This window comes from Chelonoidis abingdonii, chromosome 11 (assembly GCF_003597395.2).
Source record: "Chelonoidis abingdonii isolate Lonesome George chromosome 11, CheloAbing_2.0, whole genome shotgun sequence".
In the NCBI taxonomy this organism is placed as follows: domain Eukaryota; kingdom Metazoa; phylum Chordata; order Testudines; family Testudinidae; genus Chelonoidis; species Chelonoidis abingdonii.
The window spans coordinates 41,619,593-41,642,510 of NC_133779.1; the positions used below are offsets into that span (position 1 = coordinate 41,619,593).

A 22,918-nucleotide genomic window follows, 5' to 3' on the forward strand; every position below is an offset into this window, starting at 1 on the left:
TCGTCACTCCTGAAAATCTTCCAGTGTGGGCTGCAGTGGTACCCATAACTTCCTCTTATTCTGATGACACCGAGAGGCTCCTGGCCTAATCCCCATATGGGCAGGGTCATCCCAAAGCTGCCTTGTAAGTGGATTTTTGAGTCCTCCTGTGTTTGCTGTGTGGTGAATTTGGTGCTGGTGGAAGGTGCTGGATTGAGAATTAATTATCCACACAGCCAGACCAGCAAAGGGAGCAGCAGAAAGAGCTTTTCCTCCCACCACCCTGCCAATATGCTTCGTTCCCTGTAGGAGCGAGGGTAGGAGTCCGTGGCCTGTTATCTTGCAGAAGAGGCCAGCACTTATCTAACATGAAGGCCAGGTAGCACCGCTTGTGGTGGTGGTTTGTGCGACAGGGACCCTTCACCTTCTGACCAGTTCAGAGTGAGTAACCACCTTTGGTCACTGTAGCCCCCCAAACGGTCTGTTGCAGCTCGGCGCCTGGCTACTGTAATAGTCTGTGCTGAGCCTGTGCCCCATGGGAAGCCACTGAATGGGAGACATATGTGATGGGTTTGTCCTCTAATGGGTGGAAGAGGATGGAACAATAGAGCAAGTGGTAGAACTGACTTTTGGGAGTCCAAAGGACCCTGGATGAATCTCTAGTTAAGCCCACATTCACTATAAGCTGGTGTGTTCTTGCGAGCAATGCTAGAAGGAAAATGCCATTAGAGCCAGGACTATAAATTCCACCCTCCCTGGCCCGCTCCATCCAAAAAAACAAGTCACTGATCTAAAAGGGAATCCATTTAATTCTGGAATTTTCTGACCTTTTTGTGGTGCAAGATGGTTTTAAAAAAACCACTAAGCTGCTCTCCTGATGACTTTTTCATATTGTTTACTTTTGTAACCCTTCTCTGTGGACTGGGAGCCAGAAATGACGTCCACTCCTAGTCCAGCATCAGAGAAGAAGAACTTCAGAGGAAGGAATGCAACTTCATAAACAGCGAACCACAGACACTAATGGGGAGCAGAGGCAAGCCTGCAGGTTAAATTCCTTGCAAGAGAAGCCCACACATTCTCACCTCTCTCGGATTCAAGAATGATTTCGACTCTAGCCTTCATTTTTCTCCTAAGCCTCTGTTGTCCTTTTGCATCAAGTCAGATGACAGATGTAGGAGGTAAGTGGGTTTTAATTACCTCTATGTGCGCAGACCTTCTCTGCAAACACTGGGTGCAGCAGAGCTGCGAAAAAGCAGATGACTCATCAACCATAGCCGGTGATACCTAAATTCGATTTTTATCAATTGTAACTTCATATAAAACCTTGGGCCAATCGGTTTAAACATTCCAGTCCTAGGCTGTAGTTTTTCCTCTATTTAACAATGTTTTAACAATTAAATCTCTTCCCCTTTGGCAGCTGGAACTGACCAAATTTTTGTTATTTTGCAAATAGGATAATGTGCCCCTGGCAAGTCATTTTTGTTTTGCAAATGATGAGATTAAAGACCTATTTGCTGCAGGATGTTCTGTGGCAGATACCTGGGATTTCTGTATGCTCTGCATACGCACACAGCTCAGGGAAACCCTATCGTCTAGGCTAGGAATTCAGCCCTGGGTGGGATTCATGGCAGTGCTTTGTTTCTTGAGCAGCATGGTCAGGATTGTTGCTCAAGTCATGAGGAATCTGTGATTCCCATGTCAAGCAAAGCAAGAACAAAAAGAGCCAGTTCCAAAGGGCAAAATGCGATTGCAAAGAGCGCGAGGGAGCTCAGGAATATGGGTTGCAAACTAAACGGCATGTCTGCAAATGCTCAGATTGCCTGGGGGAATCCCACTGGGGCACCTGGCTCCTTGGGCACGTTATGCAAGCTTTTCCACTGTTCATTTTAAAATAGTACCAGGCTACTAGGGACAGATAAACCTGTTCAGATAAAATAGAACCTTAAGCCAGAACCCTCACAGAATAGGTTTCTGAAGTCAGAAAATGTTTGACCACCCTCTACTCCCTACTGGGAAAAGAAGGTTTCATTTGATGTTTGACTTAGACACTCTTGTGGTGTTTGTCGGTTCGTTTCCTAGACCGAATTGTGCTGGAGAGGTGACAAATATTCACCCAAACTTTGAAATACTTGTCAGAGCCAACCTTCCAGACATTCAGGGTTACTCATTACAGAACATACAACTTGCTGTATGGAGTCAACTACGTGGACCTTCATGTCTGATATCCCGCCACTGGCGTTGGCAGATACCTCAGGCTTCAGAGGAGGAGGACAGTGTCTTCTCCCATAATGCACCTGACCAATTACACAGTGCTGTGTGTGGATAGGAAATTTCCTTCCTGCTCCCTCTGCGAGGTACCAGGGTATCAGGTTGGTCAGAAATGCCTTGAGGAGAGAAGAGAAAAGAAAGAGTGGTGGTCTCCCTTTTGGGGTCAGGAAAAGAGCAGCACAGCTGTGATGGCCTTTACTGAGCGATTTTTTAAATGTGGTGTTCCCCACTGGAGCATAGATGAGCTTTGCAGCATGCCTCAAAGGCTACCCTAGTTTAGGTTCTAGCGCCCAGAACCAGAGTGGTTTTTAAGCACCATTGATTGCAATGGACGGTAGAGGCTTAAATACCTTGGCAGAGCTGGACCTAAAGACCAAGTTGTGAGGAACTGAAATCTCGAGCCCAGTTCCCCTCCCTGAAAACCCAGGGGCTAATGGCAAGAAATTTTATTTGCTTCGGTGACCCTGTAGCTTACGGCTGCTATGGGACTGCATGAGGACAGAGGCAGTCACTAGGCAGACAAGGCCAAAACCACTCAAGACTTCACGGGTTAAAAGAAATGCCTTGAATTTCATTGCAGAACTGACTGAGAGCCAAGGCAGGTTGCAGGCTGTCATGTTCTGAATTAGCTGCGATTTCCAAATGATCTTCAGGCCCAATCCCGTGTGGCATGTGCAGTGGTGTCACCTCACAGAGACAAATACATGGACAATTGTGCTGTGTTATAAATCACATGACCCCGCCCCCCCAGCCAATCAGTATCCAGGAGTATACACTAGACAGAGACCCTCTCACTCAGCATGGCAGGGGATTCGAGTGAACTAGCCACAGGGGTTAGTTAATTCAGCTGGAACGTTCCCTTGTCATGAGCAGGACCATCAAATATTTCAAAGAGGAGCCAAATCAGAATTCAGAGGGGTTGGTTTTGCCCAGTGGGGGACCTGGGAATTGTTTTGCACACCTCTGTTCAACCCCCCTGGAGCGGCAGTGCGTGCAGGTGGATGTGCCTCGTCCCTTGCACGTCCCAGAATCCACAAGGCAATTCTATGCCAGGGGATCTGCTGCTGTCCACAAGTAGGCAGGCGAAACTGCCCCGCAAAGCACCCTTAAAGCAGTGGATGAAGAGCCTCCTGGATCTTAGGAACAGGGTGGGCCGTGACCCCCTGGGTAGCAGCTCTTCTTTCTATGCATGGGCACAGCCTTAGGGCCAGCTGATGTTTGGTGCTGCCCCTCATAGAATCCTCCACCGCCTTGGGCTGTAAACTGCCTTCTGCCTAGTCAGCAGCATACCCCTTCTATATGCAGCCAGCACAAAACCTGCCCCACGAACCGTTAGTCCTACAGCCGGCGCATGAGCTGGCCTGGCAGTTTAGCGGTGGGGCTAAGTGTCACCTTGGCAGGTTAGCCAAACATCACCCACACCCTCTCCCTCTCTGGAGTAGGGGGAGAGAGACAGGGAGGTGTGTCACCCATCTTGCCTTTCCTGCAGCTGTCACAATGTGCCCAGGAAATGCATTATGGAAGTGGATGGTTACCCCTTGAGGAAGAGGGGTCTGATTAGTAGCTTTGGGGTGAAAGGAAAACAGGTTCCTCCTACGGTTTTAGTGTTGATCACGTTACCAGGTATTCCTTGAAAAAGTCCCTGCATTCTCGTCTCTGACTCAGCGCCGTTGAAGTCCAATGTAATCTTCCTTCTAGAGTGTGCAACTCCAGATTACTCTCAGCAACCGCCTCCTAGCCCCAGACTGGGGAGGGGATCCTTGCTAGTGGGTTGTAATTATTTGGAGAGGCATAACAATTAAGAATCAGTAAACACAATGCAGAGGTGAGCAGACCATTTGGCATGTTCCACTACTGATGCTCCTGTTTTCAGTAGGAGAGGATGTCAGGCACCAGATGCTCGCAGAGATGAGAGAAACTAACCTGGCGCTGAAGGAAGTCAGAGATTTGCTGAAGCAGCAGGTACGTGAGAAAGCGGTCCAGGTCTCTCTCACACTGTGCCAGGGGGACCAGGGAGGCAGCTGCCTCGCACCCTGACCTGTTGAACAGGGAGATCAAAATGGTATTCTCATCCCATGCAAGGGTAGGATCCCCAGGTGACCCCCACACCTAGCTCTGAGCATCGCTGAATTCTGAGATAATTTGGATTCAAATTTCCATGCAAACTGCTTGGGCCCTCATCTGACCAAAAACTAACACAAATGAAGAATTATTTTTGTATGTGAATAGACAGACAGAACGGACATATATCACTGGAGTAATGCGTGGCAGGGCCAGTAGGAGAATCATTTTTTCCTTGGTTTTGTGGGTTTATGAAGTCAACAGGCAGAGGCCAGGCTGGAAGAGAGAGGAGCCCATTCAGCCACCCAGTAGGGTCTAGGAAAAAGAAGTCACATGGGATCTGAACAAGCCTTGTATTCACGGTCTGTTTCCTCCTGGTGCTTTAATCCTACACCTCGCAGGCTCCAGCGGCAGCTGAGGGACTTTGGAACGTTGGGTGAATTTAGATCTTGCCTGTTTTACCAAGGAGGTGGCAATTTGTCTGGTCAGCTCCTTTTTAACTCCATAGAAAGGTTTCATTCTCCCTCTCTCGCCTCTGTTCACGGAAGGCAGCAGCCTCTGCCTGCCAGAGAATTGGAATGGCAGCCAGGCCCCTGTGCCAGTGCAAACTGGGCAGCCTCTAATCTGCAAAACCATCTGTTGCACTGAGTTACTCTCACATTTCAGGCTGTTGCATAAATATTCAGTGTTTGCTAGGAATCAGGTCAGACATGGCTCCTGGTAGCCTGGGGCGGTGCTTTCCAACACGCCCTTCAAGCTGAACATTGCTTCTCCACACAGGCTTTATTTATTTATTCTGCCATGGATTCAGTCTCTAACAGACTCTCTCGCATGAAGGACTCACGCACATCACTAGAGAGCTAAGGTGGAAGCTTACACAGAGGTGCTGTTCATTTTGTTAAGTTTTTCTATTACCTTATTTTCCACAATTCAGTATTTCACACATCAGTAATGAGCAACCACAGGTGGCTAAGCAGCCCGAATCCGCAGCATCAAGTTGACTTAGAGGTGGTGCTGGATAGCAGTGCTCCAATCCTGCTCCAAACTGCCTCATTGGCTGGAATGCTCTGAATTGGGGATTTGGGTTTGGTGCGACATCTGGTTTAGATTAAATTATTCTGAACACATGACGTGAAGATTACTGTAGCCCCAGGGTAACGCTGGATGGAGGAAGAGGCTGGTGTAAAGTGAGACCCTGCCCTTGTACGTAGGAGCTGTGGGCAGGTATGAACAGGTGCTTCCGTGTGGGCACAATCCTGATCTATGGTGATGAGAACACAAGGTCTGTGGGTGCTGGACAGAGATCAGGGGATGTCACTTTGCAGTCTGACTTCTCCCCTTCCCTCACTTGGGCAGCGCTGCTCCCTCCGATGTTATGGAACCACAGAAATGGGAGCTGGAAAAGACCTATGAAGTCATCTAGACAATTCCCCAGGCAGTGCACTTTGTACACTGGGTTCCCAGGCAGTCAGGGTCTGCCATTGCTATTTTTAAAGGTGCCTACGCTGAGTGCAAAGTCTTGCCTTAAAACACCTTAGCTCATGCATTTTCCTAGTTGCGATGGGGCCACAGATGAAAGGGGTGTTTTGCCTGGGACCTAACTGGTGTCCCCAGAACCAGATTAAAGCCTTGGACTGCTCCTGCCCTTGCTAGGTGCTTTATCTGGGTTATAACCAGGCTCTCTGGCTTGGGTGTAGCTTTAGGAGAGCTGGGGTCATGGAGAGCCTGCAGCGCTGGGTTCTACATGTGCCTTGAAACACATACATCGTTGTCTGTGCCAGGCCAACATCCTTTACTCCACTGAAGGGACAGCCTGTCTCCACCCCCACCCACTGCAGATTATCCAGATTTTTTTTTTTAATGACCCTGTTGATCTTCCCCCACCCCCTCTTTGGATTAAAGGAACTGGCTAGGCTGGTGGCTAGTCCCTTGCAGCCATTTCAGTGACTTCTGCCAGCTGCTTTGCTTTCATCCTCCCACACTAGAAAACGCAGCAGGTTGCTAAGTGAATGGGGGGGGGGGGCGGTCCCTGGAGTAAGTGCCTTTGGGAGGGGAAGTGCAGGACTGAGCCTTGGTCTCAGAGCAGCTGTGCACCAGCTGTGGCACCTGCAGTGCTGGGCAGGCTGTCTGACACCCCAGATATTCGGAGAGTCTCTGCTCTCCCTTGATTTCCCACCTGTCAAACCAGGCCCTTCATCTAGTGGCCCCTGTGTGACACTAATTAACTCCTTACCAGGGGCGGCTCTAGGTATTTTGCCGCCCCAAGTACGGCAGGCAAGCTGCCTTCAGTGACTTGCCTGTGGGAGGTCTCCGATCCCACGGATTCGGCGGCACGCCTGTGGGAGTTCCACCGAAGCCGCGGGACCAGCGGACACGCCGCAGGCATGTCGCCGAAGGCAACCTGCCTACTCCCCTCGCGGCAACCGGCAGAGCGCCCGCCATGGCTTGCCGCCCCAGGGACGTGCTTGGCATGCTGGGGCCTGGAGCCACCCCTGCCCCTGACTTTCCCTTTCATGCCCTCCAGCTTAGAGGGGAGGTACAGCTACAGGGAATAGCACTCAGTGCTATGAGGGAGAAGCCCAGCAACTTGCATGAGTATGAAAGCCCCTGGAGAAAGGAAACATGTCTCTCCCCTGGCCCATGGTAAGCTCATCTCAGCAGCAAGGGGGGCCTGCCTCCTCTAGGCTGAAGGGTGTGTGAGAGGTGCGGAGGGCAGTCTCAGTCCGCACAAGGCCCACAACTCAGGTTTTGGTGCAAGACTACACCGCTTGTAAACAGACGTGTAGAAACACAGGTGTGCGAGTCCCTTCTGGCACTGAAAAGCCTCAGTGCAAGTGACCTGAATAGGAGCAGAAGCTTCTGGCTAACTGGGGGCTCTTGTTTCCTTCCTAGATTAAGGAGATCACATTCCTGAAAAACACGGTCATGGAGTGCGATGCCTGTGGTGAGTTGCTCTGTGAAATGCCCCAGGCCCAGCTGCTCACTGCTGCCTCCTAAACAAGCAACAGACCATCAGCTACCACAGCCCCCATCAAGGGGTTGGCTTGTTCACGTTCACGAGAAGTGCCCTAGGATAATCCTCAGACTTGGCAATGCCCCTCTTCAAAGCACTTCATAACCATTAACTAAGCTTCGTGACCCACTCCTGGGAGGCAGCTGAGGATAATTGTACTGAGCTGTGATCTAGGGAAAGTGAAGCAACTTGTCCCCAGGAAGTCAGTGTCGGAGCTGGGGTTAGAATGTGGGTATTTCTGGACCCCAGCCCTGTGCTCAGGTCTGTTTCCTAGGATGTCACCCCCTTAGCAATCGCAAGCGGAACAATTAGCTGGTGCAGGGGCTGGGAGCCACATGTGCCTACATAAGCCTCTTCCGTTCTGCCACCCAGGCCTTGCCCAGACACACATGCACTAGCTTAATTACACTGCTGTAAAACGCTGTGTAGACAGTTGTCTTTTAGATCAGCTCAGACGTGTTCCTAGTCAACGTAAGCTAAACCGCTGCTCTTCACCTGAATGCGGCGTGTTTACACAGCCTTTCGCATCTGTTTGAAAATCAGGCCTCAAGTTAAACCTGTGCAGTGCTGCAAGGAGGTGAGCCCAGAGTCCTCTCGATCGCCGGCTGCCTCGGGACCAGCCTTAGTCCACACAACCCCCACCTCTTTGTACCCTCAACCGTTGATAGACTCTGTTCCATAATAGCCCTCTGCCAGGCCACCCTGCACCGGGCAGGGCAGTCATTTCGGTTTTCAGGTGCCTACAGCCACCTGTCGCCTAATAACCCCACGGGGCAGGGGTTCTGAGGGGTAGTTAGGGGGCGGAAGTGGGAGGGAGCGGATGGGGGCAAGTTTGCTAGTTAAGAGTTGGCCACTCCTGAGCTGTGAATGAAATGGAACATTACTCTGTGCCAGTCCTTCCAAGCCACTTCTGCCCCGTCCAAACAAGGAAACAATCAATCAACATTTTGTACATCAATTGCTGCCTGCTCCCCACTAAGTGACTTTCTGGCCTGAGATTTACTTCCAGTGTACTTAGTTTTAGGAGAGTGCAGTTGAGTGAGATGTTCCGTTATTTGCCAGCACATCTAAAGAATAGAGCAGTAACTGGTTCCACATTTCTGCAGCAAAAGAGATTAGCCAGAGCTCTGGGACCCACCGTACAGAATCACATTCATCCACAGCAGTTCTTTTAATAAGTTGCTCATAAAACTGTCTTGAACTTTCTTCTCCTCACTTGATCTTTGTCTTCCCTGCTCATTACTCTGGTTTCCAAAGAGTTTGGGGAAAGATGGATTACTTGGCATTCCTGGGGCTATCCCTCGAGCTGTCAGGGCCTTGAATGAGAACTCTTCTTAGCATTCCTGCAGCTCTAATCCATACCGTCAAGGCAGACTGGGTAACAGTCCTCTCATGGGACAACCTTGGAGCTTCAGAAATAGATACTAATCTTAGATCCCCAGCCGGGAGTTGTACCAGCCCTCCCTTCTGGGGCCAGTTCTGGACCCTCTGCTACCCTGGGGAGTCTGGGTAATGAGTGTGATGGTTAAGCGAGCAGGACTGAGAAGGATGTGGATGTCATTAATGTACCAGATGGGGAGTCAGGCTGTATTTCCCACTGAGTCTGAGAGGCCTCAGACAAGTAACTTCTTTGTGCCTCAGTTTCCCCATCTACAAAATAGGAACAAGACTCTTTTCCCTCCCAGGGCTGAGAGAGATCATTCACTATTTGTGAAGCACTCTGAGAAGGCCCCTGGTAAGTGTAACATAGGATAGGTGCTCTCTGTGGCAGCTCTGTTCCTAACATATTTTCTGTTCTTCAGGTATGCACCCAGGGGCAACGGGCCCAGCGATCAGCATAACACGATTTCCCAGATGTTTGCCAAACTCATGTTTCCCTGGAGTTACCTGCACCGAGACTGACTCTGGCTTCCACTGTGGACCCTGCCCCCTGGGCTTCACAGGCAATGGGACCAACTGCACAGATATCAATGAGGTCAGAACCCACCTGCAGTGAGTCACGGGACATTACAGAAACCTGTGGCTAACTCCTATCTGGAGCAGAGTAGGAGTCTCTCATGTTAGCCTTGTCATCAGCAGTGGAGGTCACACAGTTACACTTCCCTGCCTAATGCAACAGACCAATGGCCTCTGTAATTTAACTGGAGTGGATGCATATCTCATGTATTAAAACTCCCTTCTTCTTGCTCCATCCAAGAAGTCTTTAAAGGCTTGGTGTCTCTTTCTAAAAGTGATGCAAACAGGGGCCTGATGCAAAAAGTTATCAGATGAGGGTCGCTGGCCTGTGATATGCACCTCAGACTAGATGATCATAATGGACCCCTGAAACCTGCACAGCAGGCTCCCTCCAAACACACTAAACCGGCCTCAGTGTTTCCAATCTGTCTCTGCAGTTTAAGATCAGATTCTACCAGGCAAATGATTTTTTCCCCCCTGATTCTTTGGCTAGTCTCTTACTAAAGACCGGTTTTACGTCCTTTGTACAGCTAGAATTTCGTTCAGCTGAGGTTTGTTGGATGGTAACAGGTTTCCTTGTTTAATGACACCGGGGATATAATGCACAAAGATTAAATTAAAACGGTGGGAAAAGATGAAGCAATTTAAAATGAAGGGAAGTATAATGTTTGGGGCTGGAGGTGCTGTTGAACGCTAACGCTCTCCTTCTGAGATGGGCAACTTCACCACAGTGCTGTGAATAAACCCTGACCCTTCAAAACCAGCATGGTCAATTATACAGCACTTCGGACTCTGAGACACTGCCAAGGAGGGTCAGTTACTACCCTGCCTGGAAACCAGTCGGCACCTTGGAAATTAACGGGAAGGAATCTTCTTGGTTGATTTGCTTTCCTTGTCTGCATCCTATTCAGCTTGGGAGAGCGGAGGACATGGGGAGCTAGGGTGACCAGACAGCAAATGTGAAAAATCGGGACGGGGTGGGGGGTAATAGGAGCCTATGTAAGAAAAAGACCCCAAAATCAGGACTGTCCCAATATAATCGGGACATCTGGTCACCCTATGGGGAGCTGCACTTTCCACTGGCACAGAAATTCAAATATCTCCATTCACTCTTGCCTGCCTCTTGAGGCTGTCCCTCCTTGCCCTGTCCCACCAGGGTCAGACTATAGGAATGGCTGGTTTACAATCACAACTAGCAATTCAGCAGGAACTCTCCTTCCTGCCTACAGTGCAGCACGAATCCCTGCTTCCCAAGAGTCAACTGCGTTAACACGGCCCCTGGCTTCCATTGTGACCCTTGTCCCACCGGCTACACTGGGCCAGCACCCCAAGGGGTTGGGCTAGCATTCGCCAGAGCCAACAAACAGGTACATCCACCCCCCTCATCCCATCCCCAAAAGCCACTTTAAGTGAGGTGGCTGCTTTCTACTGAGGTGCGATTCACCCTCCCACTTCCTCCTTCCCGGACAGGTCTGCACAGACATCAATGAATGTGAGACCGACAGCGCCAGGGCTTGCGTCCCAAACTCCATCTGCATCAACACTCGGGTAAGTAGCACCAGCTGGCCTGGGCCACTGCCCCTAGATACCCTGTAGCATCCCCTTTCCGTTGGGATGGAGCAGTTGCACCCGCTGGATGGGGGTTCAAGCAACGTTTTCCCAGCACCCATCTTACTTCTTGTCGCTCCTCTGGCAGGGATCCTACCGGTGCGGGTCCTGTAAGCCTGGCTTTGTTGGGGACCAGATTGCTGGGTGCAGGAGCCAGGTGGAGAGACGCTGTCCCAATGGGGAACTCAGTCCGTGCCATGAGAGAGCTCGCTGCATCGTTGAACGTGACGGGACCATCTCGTGTGTGGTGAGAACCAAACTGCCCTTCGCTTAGACAGCAAGGCCTTCGGGGGGAGGGCAGGGGGGCTGTTCTCCCTTCACGTCCGTACTATCACTGATCCCTACTGGCCAGCACGTGCCACCAGTTCAAGTCTGCATCACTTCCTGCTCCCAGCTGAGCTGAGAGAGGAACTTCTCCGTTAGCACACTGCAGAGCAGCCTGTTGCTTGCAGAGAAGATGCTGCCTACGTGCAGTGAGCCAATGCTTCCAGGTCTGTGTGTGTCCACAGCCCCTGAGTACTGCACTGATGCTGAAGGGGGGTGAGCCCTGTTCAGACTGGGCACTAAAGGCCAGTGGAACACGCTGGAGCCAGGGGGAGCCCAGGGCTGCTGAATCTCTCTATGCCTCAGTATGCAGCTGAGAGCTCAGATCTGAACTAACACGTCACAGCACAACTGCCTCTTCCAGGGGATAGCTCACCTGGGGAATGAGGCGTCCAATCCCCCAGGATTTGTGAGGCCAAGTGCAGCCCGTGGTATGCAGCCCTGCAGCCCGGATGCATGTGCTCAGGAGAGCGGGTCTGCAGTAGATCTCTCACTGCACCCTCACTCCCCACATTTGCTGTCTTGCAGTGCATTGTCGGCTGGGCTGGGAATGGCTACGTCTGCGGGAGGGACACAGACATTGATGGATTCCCAGATGAGAAGCTGCGCTGCACAGACCGAAAATGCCGCAAGGTAAGAGACTGAGCAGGACACCAGGGCAGTGCAGAGCAAGAGGCCAGCACTAAAGAGCTCAAAACACAGGTCAGCTCCGCTTCCCCGCCCCTATGGAACCACTGTCCCCCAAGCCATGCAGGCGAGTCGCTCACAGCTGCCCCAGGACTGGCTCAGGAGTGACCTGACTCCCAGGGCAGATGTGTCGCTTGTAGCCGCCCCCAGGACTGGCTCAGGAGTGACCTGACTCCCAGGGCAGGTGCGTCGCTCATGGCTGCTGCTCCGGGACTGGTTCAGGAGTGACCTGACTCCCAGGGCAGGCGCATCGCTCGCGGCTGCCACCCTGGGACTGGCTCAGGAGTGACCTGACTCCCAGGGCAGGCGCATCGCTTGTGGCTGCCACCCTGGGACTGGCTCAGGAGTGACCCGACTCCCAGGACAGGCTTGCCCAGGATTTTGTGGTTTGAAAAAGGGTGGCGGGGAGGGTGTTTGCACAATACACCAGCAGCTCAAGGTACTTCACGGCTGCTCTTCTGTCAGGATAACTGCGTGACCATCCCCAACTCCGGTCAGGAGGATGCAGACAAGGATGGCATCGGTGATGCGTGCGATGACGATGCTGATGGAGATGGGATATTAAATGCAGAGGTTTGGACTCTCTAATGCTTAGCCCCAAGCCATGCCAGCACATACCCACCGAACCCAGAGAAACAAGGAGGTCCTAGCATGCAGTGCTCCAGCTCTGCCTACATGGCTGGAGACCTGTAGCCTTCACCCTGGGATGCTGAAGTTGAGGCTGGCGCTAATCAGGATGTGCGTCTGCTGGGCAAAGCTTGGGCGGCCTCTACGGTACCTGAAGCAAAGGGGGCTTTTTGGGGTGAGAGCTTCAGATGTGCCCTAAAGAGCCATTGTTTTGTCCAGTGCTGACCGGAGGCTTTAATCCTCTCGTGAAACGATCAAGGCAGGAAGGGGTGGGTGTGGAGGAAGAGCGGGAGGCTGTGATTGGATGAAATCGTGCTTCTTTGAGGGCGTGGCAGGGATAGGTGTGTCCCAGCTTTTCAGTGTTGGTCCTGGGCAAATGCTGGTCCCAGCTGAACATACACCGCTCCTGGGCTTTGCGACAATGCCTGGAATGAGGGCATCAGGCTGGGCTCAGATCGTTCAGAGCAGGTCTGTCCCGGGACCCCTTTCTGTACCTTCCCCACAGCCGGGCGCAGCTTCATCATGGCTCCCTTCCCCCCACCTCACAGGACAACTGCGTCTTTGTGCGCAATACGGACCAGCGCAACACGGACAAGGATAGCTTTGGCGACGCCTGTGACAACTGCCGGCACGTGAAGAACAACGACCAGCGGGACAGTGACAGGGACGGGAAGGGAGACGTGTGTGATGATGACATCGATGGAGACAGTAAGGGCGGGGGGGCTGGGACACAGACCACACCCAAACAAGAGTGGCGGTGCCTTGAGCTGCCCCCGGCCCCGGGCCACAGACTAAGTCACGTCGGGCAGAAATCAGATACTAGAGACAGGTGGCCTAAAGCGCTGCAGGAAAAGCACTAAATTTCTGACTGGCTAAAGCCCTTCTAATCACTGTGTCCTTGGGCAGAGATTCGCCCCCACCAAGGACACAGGCCAAAAGCCTTCACGGTTCACAAGAGGCCACAACGCACGCGATCTCCATACTGGCCCTAGAACCTGACTTCCCAAATCAGAGCTGCAGCAGCTTCCACGTAGAAATGAAGCCGCTGGGCACACTGAGCAGCTCCCAGCCTAGGCCACTCAGTGGCTGAAGGCCTGCTGAGTGCACAACCTGCCTCAGGCTGATGAGGGAACACTCGGAGTTAAAGCAGCAAGTGTCAGGGCTAGGTCCTGGAAGAGGTTTGCTGGTCTATACGTCATCACCAGATAGCTGGGCTGGGGGTAAATGCACGTTTTCTAGGGCCAGAAACCACAACTGCCCCAGGCCTGGGAGAGAGGAAATTCCTTTACAGACTATTCCCCAGAGTTGCTACAACTAAGGAATCTCCCTGGCACGATTCATTGGTGGAGAAGCTCATGGCATTGTGATAAGAAGTGAAGTCAGAGAGGTTGCTGAGTATATTGTGTCTGGCCTGTCTCAGACCTCCAGAAGATGCTGCTGGAGTTTTCCAAGTCTAACAGCCAATGCGTAGTAAATAAGCCAAGGCTAATACATAAAATCTGCTTTAGAGCAGTTTGGGAAAACACTGACGTTACTCCTGGACAGACAGGATGCTGAATGTTTGCAGCTCTGTCACTCTCTGTGAGGAATGCAGGTTTGAGAACAGTTCCTCTCTCAGGCCAGCATGGTACAGATGTGTCTAGGAATGATAACATGGGTGAGATTTCTTTGTAATGGGAAACCTGGACACTTGTAGAAGCAGCTGTTAACAAGGAGAGCTAACACCCTGTGTCCAGCACCCTGAGCCACAGGCTGGGAACTACCAGTCCGGGGGCATTTTCTCATTGGTCTCCCTCCCACTAAACACCTTTCCTTCCTCACCCCTCACATACCAGTTGGATATTTGGAGGACCCAGGAAAGGTTCAGCTCTCACCCAGATCACAGAGGGGATATGGGCACTAGGGAGAATCCCGTGTCCTGGGGGAGATGTCACTGGTGGGCTGCTGTAACTTCTGGATGAGCGTTCATTGCTTGGAAAACTGAAGTCTCCCACCCTTGGAGTGGCAAAGGGGGAATAAGTCTAGTGTGGACAAAGCCCAGTTTGGTGAATGCCGCCAACAGCTGTGGGCACCGTTTTGGCCTTTGACAGACATAGCTGCCCTCTGTAGGCAACTTGTGGTATTGCCGGCCAAAACTCAAGTCAAGTACATTCACACCTCTAGTGCAAAAAGCTCAACAATTCAGTGCTCTCCTTTGGCCTCAGGTTCCCATCAGGCTGTTTACCTGACCCAAACCTTCTGTTTTCTTTTTGCCTCTTTAGTTAGTAAGGTTTTACTGTGCTGAACAAACTCATTTATGTTTACAGGCATGTGCTTCTGCCTTTGAACCATTAAAGGGTTCAAAATAATGTGGCCTCTGATCTTCTGATTTCAGTCCCCAGGGATGATTCAGCCCTAGAGAAGAGCCTTTGGAGGCACTGAAACACCAGAGAACATAAATACATGAAATGCACACAGAGGGGCATGAAGAACTGAGCCAGTCCCAGCTTCCTGCCCTCTCTAACCTAGTTGCTGCACCTGCCTCTCATGGCAGTGCTGGGTTAAAGGGCCCTGTGTTTGTGGCTTACAGAGATCAAAAATGTGGAGGACAACTGCAAAAACACCCACAACCCTGATCAGAAAGACAGTGATGGGGACGGAGTGGGGGACGTGTGTGACAGCTGTCCTACCATCAGTAACCCAGGCCAGGCAAGTAAACGTCGCTCCTGCTTGAGCTCTCATCAGCGGGTGTAGTGGCAGGGACGCCACCCACACTGCCCAGCCACGGGCTGCCTCGCTGGTAGCTCAATCTCCACTACAGAAGGGCAGCCTGTAGAGACCACAGCTCCCAGCATGCATGGGCCTGATGGAGCAGCAGCTTTGCATCCTAAAATACTGCTCTCCATGACTGTTGCAGGGAGAAATCCACCAGTTCACCATGAGCACTGCAGAAATTGCTTCCTCTGTGGGGCCCTCTTCACCTAGCCAGCGCTAAATATCAATTGAGGGGGCAGGTGCTTAGGCCCAAGCAGTCTGTTCTTCCTTGGGATCTAAATCTTCAGTCCACCTGGGGCACGTTTCAGCTGATGGTTAATGTTTTGTTTTACCAGGAAGATGCTGACCATGACCTCGTGGGGGACCTGTGTGACACTAACCAGGACCGGTGAGAACCAGCTGCCCCCAGGCTCATTTGGGGAACAAGTAATAGCTGCTCTTGAGACAACTATTGGCCTATTACAGAGGTGGGCAAACTACAGCCCGTGGGCCACATCCAGCTTGCAGACGCTCCTGCCTGGCCCTTGAGCTCCCGGCCAGGGAGACTGGCCCCCGGCCACTCCTCTGCTGTCCCTCCTTCCCTGCAGCCGTGCCACCATGCAGGCAGCGCTCTGGGTGCCGGGGCTCACACTCCTGCAGGGCAGCACGGCTGCCAGACGTGCTGCTCTTAGCAGCATGGTAAGGAGGTCAGGGGGTTGGATAAGGGGCGGGGAACCCGAGGGGCAGTCAGGGAACAGGGAGCAGGGGGGGTGGATGGGGCAGAGGTTCAGATAAACGTGCGAGTCCTGGGGGGCCTATCAGGGGGCAAGGGTGTGGATAGGGGTCAGGGCAGGCAGGGAGCAGGCAAGGTTGGATAGGTGTGGGAGTCCCAGGGGCCTGTCGGGGGGGTGTGTGTGGATGAGGTCGGGGCAGTCAGGGGACAAGGAGCAGGGGGGGTTAGATGGGTCAGGAGTTCTATGGGGGGGTTTCAGGGGGTGGATAGGGGTCAGGCTGTTTGGGGAGGCACAGCCTTCCCTACCCAGCCCTCTATACAGGTTTGCAACCCTGAGGTGGCCCTTAGGCCAAAAAGTTTGCCCACCCCTGGTCCAGCTTGAGTGAATTTAACCACCAGCTGCCACTTTCCTGCTGTCAGGCAGGATCCCAACTCACCTGACAGGCGGGTTCCTTTGTAAAACACACACCCACACTTGTTGCAGGCTTCTTGCTGTTGCATGTGGGGCAGAGTTCATGTGCCCGTTGCGCCCTTTAGCATCCACTGGTCTTGCCAGATGTTCTGATCTTGGCTTGTCTGATGTTCTCTCTGCCAGAGATGGGGACGGGCACCAGGACTCACATGATAACTGCCCCTCAGTGCCCAACAGCTCCCAGCTGGACACGGATCACGACGGGATTGGAGATGAATGTGATGATGACGATGACAATGATGGGATTCCGGATCTAAGACCTCCCGGCCCTGACAACTGCCGGCTAGTCCCCAACCCCGGTCAAGACGATTCAGACCGTAAGGGGAACAAGTGTCGCACAAGCCCTGCAGGACCTGCCCTTTCTTGCTTTCAGTCACATGCTAGCTAGTTTAAAGAACATTTAGGAGACATGACTTCCTTTTCTTGGGTGTAGTGACTGGATTAAAAGGTGTGAAATTCCTCCCCCCCTCCGCCAGCATTATTAGCATCTGTGACTGGGAGGGGGAACCAGCCCCAGGTGGGGGTTCCTACAGAACTGTCCCAAGAGAAGTCCAGCTGTGCATGGACACTTGGCCCCAGCAGGGCACCTATCTGGGAGGTGGTTGTATTAACGTAGATGGAATACATGGCCTAAAGGCATTACCAGAACCTAGTCACTAAACCAGACTAAACAGATCTGGGATTTGCTGGAGAGACCTCCAGCTGCTTGGCACCAACACCATTACAAATCCTGTTACCCTTTAATAAAAGGCACAGAAAGGGAAGTGGGGCTGGTTAAAGCATTTGAAATGTAAAGTATTAATTAAGGCTTTTATGCTAATATCCCTTGTTCCCTTTCCCTGGTGAGAGTTTTTCGAAGCACCACCCTCCTCGCCTGACAGTTTCTTAGATCGTACTAAAAGATGGTAATAATTGTCCTTTTAGGGAAAAGAGAGGAAATTAGTTGAGTTGGGCAGGAGCTACTGTCAAAGTCTGATCCTGTTTCCTAAGACAAAACAAGACGAACACACCCAAAGGAGAGAAAAGAGCAACAAAGAGGAAAAAAACAGCTTCTGGCTCTGGGGTTGACTTTCACTTGCAGCCTCACTGCTGGAAAAACACAGGCCCAGCCCATGGTCTGATCAGCTGCTCCGAGACCTGGCAAATTTGTACCAGCATCAGACTGTTTAGGGCCTGGCTTTTAGTTGCCCTCTGGGCAGTGTTGGCCAGCTAAGCTAGACGCTTACCAGACAGAAGAAAAGAGAAGAAATAAGATATGGAAGGAAACAGTGTCACATCCCAGTTGGTGTTCAGGAGTCAGCCAGAACAAGGGGTGGTGGTGTCATCTGGGTCCCTCTCTGGTCTAGTCAGGTCAGGATATGGCTCAGGATTAGGATGAAGGGGGTCCAAGGTCCCCAGAGACAGTGAGGGTGGCAGCCATGAATGAAGCTTGTTCCTTCTCCTTCTTTCAGTCAGTGTAGCAGTAGCCTCCCCCTGTTCACCTGTATTTCCTCCCCCAGGGAGTGATGGTTGGAACAGCCTGTCCTTGCATTATTTTGTCCAGTAAGGCCCAATTTCTGACACATCCATCCTCTGCCCCCTCTCCCCCCCAATATCTCACTTATTTACCAGGAATGATTTTAAGACCGTGCTTGAGTTGCATCAGGAGGTCTTTTTGTAGGGACTAATTCAGTCAGTCTCGCTTTTGCACCTTCTCCCCTCAACATTGGTGGTTCTGGGTTATTGTGACATTTTATGCCCTTTCACTGGGTAAATCTGTAGGCCTAGTTATCACAGCATAGATACAACCACCCTGAAACCTATGGCTGAGAGCCGAGTGGGTGCGAGGAGATGGTGCTATCATAGAACAGGAGACTTGGTGTGCTTTATTACAGGTGATGGGGTGGGAGATCGCTGTGAAGATGACTTTGACAGTGACCAGGTGATTGACAGAATCGACGTGTGCCCAGAGAATGCAGAGGTGACTCTGACAGATTTCAGGGCTTTCCAGACAGTCGTGTTGGACCCTGAAGGCGACGCACAGATTGACCCTAACTGGATTGTCCTTAACCAGGTAGGAGACGGCTTCAGATCTAGTGTGAGGGGGCACTAGGAATTAGTGAGTGATGCAGCTAGAAGGCTTAGCAGAATCCACTGACAGAGCCACAAACCCCAAAGTCCTTCTGTTGGCTGGTTGAATGGAAGTGGGAGGGGAATGACCCGCAAAGCTTGAGCCTGGGCCCCGCCCTTTGCCCAGTTGTGTTGTCATTAGGGAGAGCCAGAAGAGGAGGAGAGATGGCTCAGGTTACAGAGACATGGCTGGAGGCCCCTGTGGGGTGGCACCAGCCTGCTGGAGTAGCCGAATCTCTCCCTTACCTCCCAACCCTTTGGGGTGGGGATTACAGCACGTCTTAAATCAGCACCAGATTTTCACAGATGAATAAACTCTTGTTGAGAGAGATTTTGCTATCTCCTCCTTGGAGAGGGAAGCACGTTTTCATCTCTTTGCTCCAAGTCCACGTGACAATGATAAAAGTTTTCAGCTCCAAATGGTAATAAGTTAACACTTGCATTTCACAGGGCATGGAAATTGTCCAGACCATGAACAGCGATCCTGGCCTGGCTGTGGGTAAGAATCAGCTCTCTGGCCTAGCAGGGCCTTATTCATAGGTGTAATTCCTCTTCCCAGCACAGTTTTCAAAGAACATTTTCGAGATTGTTTTAGTGGCTCAGCCAAATTCCCCTCCTTTGGAAGAAAGAAATTCTTGTCTTGAACTTTCTGGCTCTGTAATAAGCAACCTGGGTGCAATGAAGTTAAGGGATTTTTCTTAGCAACATCTAGAAGAGGGGAAGTTTCTGGATAACATGGAAGCTGGACAAACTAGACACTTGAGCAGGAGGCTCGGTTCAACCAGACAAGGGTCTGGTTTTGATCTGCTATTAGGACCTAATGCTAGGGGAGAAGAGGGAGAGACTGTGTTTGCATGGGTCTCTGGATTAGCCCATGAAGGGAAGGCCTGGATCCCAACAGGATGGTTGAGTTTCTAGTGGGGACTGGGCTGTTTTTGTTTCTTGGCTCAGGAGCAGTGATTATTTCTCCCCCCTTCCTACCGGTTGAGGTTACACTGCATTCAACGGGGTGGATTTCGAGGGCACCTTCCATGTGAACACCGCCACAGACGATGACTATGCGGGCTTTATCTTCGGCTACCAGGACAGCTCTAGTTTTTATGTGGTGATGTGGAAGCAGATGGAGCAGACATACTGGCAGGCAAACCCCTTCCGAGCAGTAGCAGAGCCTGGAATTCAGCTGAAGGTAGGACCACAAGAGAAACCCCCGGGCTTCAGATCACCCTGCTCCTGTCCTCCCATGCGGGTGGGAGGGGGGCATCAGTTGGTTTAAGATCAAGCACCTTACCTGGGGGAAGGGCAGGACTCTCTAGCTTTACTGTCACTCTGGCCAGAATTGCTCTTTATGAACAGAAGGTATGTACATGTGGTGAATGTAGCACTAACTTCCTCTAGTGTTCCTACTACATGAGCACGGCCCTTTCTCCTCCCTCAGGCAGTGAAATCTAATACAGGGCCAGGAGAATATCTTCGTAATTCCCTTTGGCACACTGGAGACACGACAGACCAGGTCAAACTGCTATGGAAAGACCCCAGGAATTCTGGCTGGAAGGACAAGACCTCATATCGTTGGTTCCTACAGCACCGGCCTCAAGTTGGATACATCAGGTAAGGAGCAGGGCTTGCTTTGTTCCCTGTGCAAGGAAGGAGAGTCAACCTAAAAACTGCACTAAGACTATTTAAGAAAGGAGGAAGCAACTGCTAAACTCAACTCCTGTTTGAAGTCAAACACCGTGCCCCTCTCCTTACTCAGCATGCCCAGGAGATGATGGGGGAATACTCCCTCCTTTGGGAAAGGAAATCACTTTTAATAGGGCGAGGCCTCTTAAGATACATCATCTCCTTCCAGAGCTCGCTTCTATGAAGGCCCTGAAATGGTAGCAGACAGCGGAGTCGTCCTTGATACAACCATGCGAGGGGGTCGGCTGGGGGTCTTCTGCTTCTCCCAGGAGAACATTATCTGGTCCAACCTGCGTTACCGCTGCAATGGTGAGTTGTTCCCTGTGCTGACACTTTGGGGACTAGCCTCTTGCTCCCATAAGCAGGAATGTTGCTGCCAGCTGTCCCAGCAATGCTACCTGCTCTGAGAGACTAAGCAACACAACTTGCATTTTATCCTAAAAGTACAGCAGCCTGTGGGGTGGGAAGGTGGAATTTGACTGCCTGACATTTCCCCATGCAATGTATGGCCCCACTCCTTGTTCCCCTCAAGGGACTGCTGCACGTCAGTGATGGATAGAGATTCATGTCTCTCAATTTGTGTAACCAAGCTGGTGCAGCATTTATGGGATCTCACGTGAATGAAAATGGGTTGTTGATTACTAAAATGCATCCAGCTCTGGAGCGAAATCTGGCAGCAATTCATCTCTAGCAGCACTGGTGAAGACAGGAAGCCAAGAGTTCACTTCCCATTAAACTGCAGGGGCCTTAGGGAGATGGAATGCAGTCACTGCACTGAGACTGGCAATCCCCTACACTTACTCAAGATCTGAATTTGGGGTTTCAAACAAAAGACTATTACTACTGAATGGTGATCCCTTGGAATCATGCTTGGCTTTTCTTGAGGTTCCCAGCTCCCCTTACCTGTCTCCCCACTCAGGTCTTGTGGGTGTGTTTATTTCATGTTACTGGTTTACTCTGCTTCTCATCTGCAATCTCGATGCTAATCTACACCAACTTCAATGTCATCCCCTTCAGATACCATTCCTGAAGATTACAAGACATTCCGAACTCAGCTGGACCAGCCCATGGCTTAAATGTTTGTCTATCAAAATTTGCTTTAAAAAAGTACTCAGCTATCCACTACTGCAGCTCTGATATACTGAATAAAGAACTATGTAATGTACCACTGCACTCTGTACAGCAGCCTATCTGGCATCTTTTCCACAACAGCAAATCTCTTTAATTGCTATGAAAGTCTATTGGAATTGCAGAGATTTTAGGTGCTGGAAGGAGATTCATAAATGAAGTGTGAATAGAAGCCAAAAACGATGACTGTGCTGTTAACACTAGTCTTCCACATGGCCTGGAAACAGATGTGCTGAGATGCTACCTGCTGTGGCTGGAACTATTTGAATAACTGTCCCCTACGTAGTGGCTCTGAAGCCTTAAAAAGATTTTTACTTTGCCTCCTGTTAGACCAAGTCCCATTACTGGTGCAGGCCAGGAAATGTCAGTTTGAAAAGCACCTGTACATTAGAGATGCGCAGGATGTTTGAATTACTCGTGGAACACAAAAGGCACTTTAAAAGGGCACCTTAGTTCTGGAATAATTTGGATAATAAACAACACTCTAATAGACGTAAGTACTTTTTTGTGATCATTGACCTATTTAAATCTCCTTTGCGGACTGTCTGGAGCAGGTGGGAGAAGCAGTCAGATTTGCTTTGTTACGTAGCATCTAAGGACTCCCCAAGAATGTGCTGGGCACTCCAGAGTAAGACATACCCTACCCCAAATCTCAATTCACAGGACAGATTTTTCTTCTGGGTTTAGGTAGGAGGGAAGAAGCTAAATCAAAAAAAGGGAAGAGCAGGGATCCTACAGGTGAGAAGAGGGTGAGGAGGGCCCAGGGGAAGTGAAACTGAGGTGAAGAGACTGCAGGAAGTTCTCACTGTCTCCAGAGGTCTCTGCTTTGGCTGCTCCTACAGGCTGGAGTCTCTGGCTGGTTCCCCACTGCAGGCTGACCACATGGTGGTGGTACCCCTGCCCTGTCCTGGGTTTGTAAAAATAACTCAAACTGTTCCTCTCTCTTCTCCATCCCGTTTGGTAGGATACATTTACAGCAGCTCCTAGATGATAAAGGGGTTTAGGGGTGGTGAGCCTAAAGAGGAACTACTCCAGGCTCCAAGCACTATAAGACGGTCAAAATATTAGCACAGGGCCCCTCCCACCTAGGGCTTTATCATTGAAGAGACTTCTTCCCCTACACTCTTCTTAACATATTAGATTTTACTTACCACGTTCTTCCACTCCACCACCTGGGGGAGTTGTAGCTATTTTCAGAGGTAGGTAAGCCTGAGCCATAAGAGCATTTCCCAAACACTTGGTTTTCTTGTCAATAGTGTAACTACTGAATGCTGCAGGATACCTTTCCCTCTCAGGATAATTCATCAGGCTGAATTTGCCAAGAGCATTCATCCTGGAATGCCTCTTTGAATGGCTTTTCCCTTTCTGAAGGAGGGGATTAGAGTGGAGACTGAATTCTGCAGGAAAAACTATGGATGTAGCATTCAGTCCCCTATTTATCACACTACCTATGGCAGTGGCCCCAGCCCTGCAGAGAGGGTGGTTCTTGAATCAATCAGTGCTTCAATACTCTGGTTTGCAGAACCGCATTCTGTGAATG

At 51.0% G+C, this 22,918-nt stretch overlaps 1 protein-coding gene across 5 annotated transcripts; it reads left to right on the forward strand.

Annotated features, from left to right (window-relative positions):
* Window positions 1-629: 629 nt before the first annotated feature.
* COMP (cartilage oligomeric matrix protein) lies at window positions 630-21,875 on the forward strand. 5 transcript variants are annotated; one of them, XM_075070950.1, is made up of 19 exons: window positions 630-1,157; window positions 4,121-4,209; window positions 7,201-7,252; window positions 9,124-9,296; window positions 10,507-10,644; window positions 10,748-10,825; window positions 10,974-11,132; window positions 11,738-11,842; window positions 12,362-12,469; window positions 13,072-13,231; window positions 15,093-15,215; window positions 15,617-15,665; window positions 16,585-16,778; window positions 18,336-18,514; window positions 19,021-19,069; window positions 19,560-19,756; window positions 20,006-20,178; window positions 20,420-20,559; window positions 21,268-21,875. In XM_075070950.1, the coding sequence occupies exons 1-19, from the start codon at window positions 1,079-1,081 to the stop codon at window positions 21,324-21,326; spliced, it is 2,304 nt and encodes a 767-aa protein (XP_074927051.1). In that variant the 5' UTR covers window positions 630-1,078; the 3' UTR covers window positions 21,327-21,875. The 5 variants fall into 5 exon arrangements, with proteins under 5 accessions (XP_074927051.1, XP_074927052.1, XP_074927053.1 ...); XM_075070951.1 differs by having other exon boundaries at window positions 631-1,157; window positions 4,124-4,209; XM_075070952.1 differs by lacking the exons at window positions 630-1,157; window positions 4,121-4,209 and adding an exon at window positions 4,503-4,744.
* Window positions 21,876-22,918: the final 1,043 nt, after the last annotated feature.

What these genes read in the sequence shown, in the direction of transcription:
- COMP (XM_075070950.1), top strand. Translation starts at nt 1,079, where the DNA reads ATGATTTCGACTCTAGCCTTCATTTTTCTCCTAAGCCTCTGTTGTCCT. An exon ending in CGATCCTGGCCTGGCTGTGG is followed by an intron (nt 19,070 to 19,559) that starts GTAAGAATCAGC and finishes CTACCGGTTGAG; the next exon opens with GTTACACTGCATTCAACGGG. An exon ending in AGCCTGGAATTCAGCTGAAG is followed by an intron (nt 19,757 to 20,005) that starts GTAGGACCACAA and finishes CTCCTCCCTCAG; the next exon opens with GCAGTGAAATCTAATACAGG.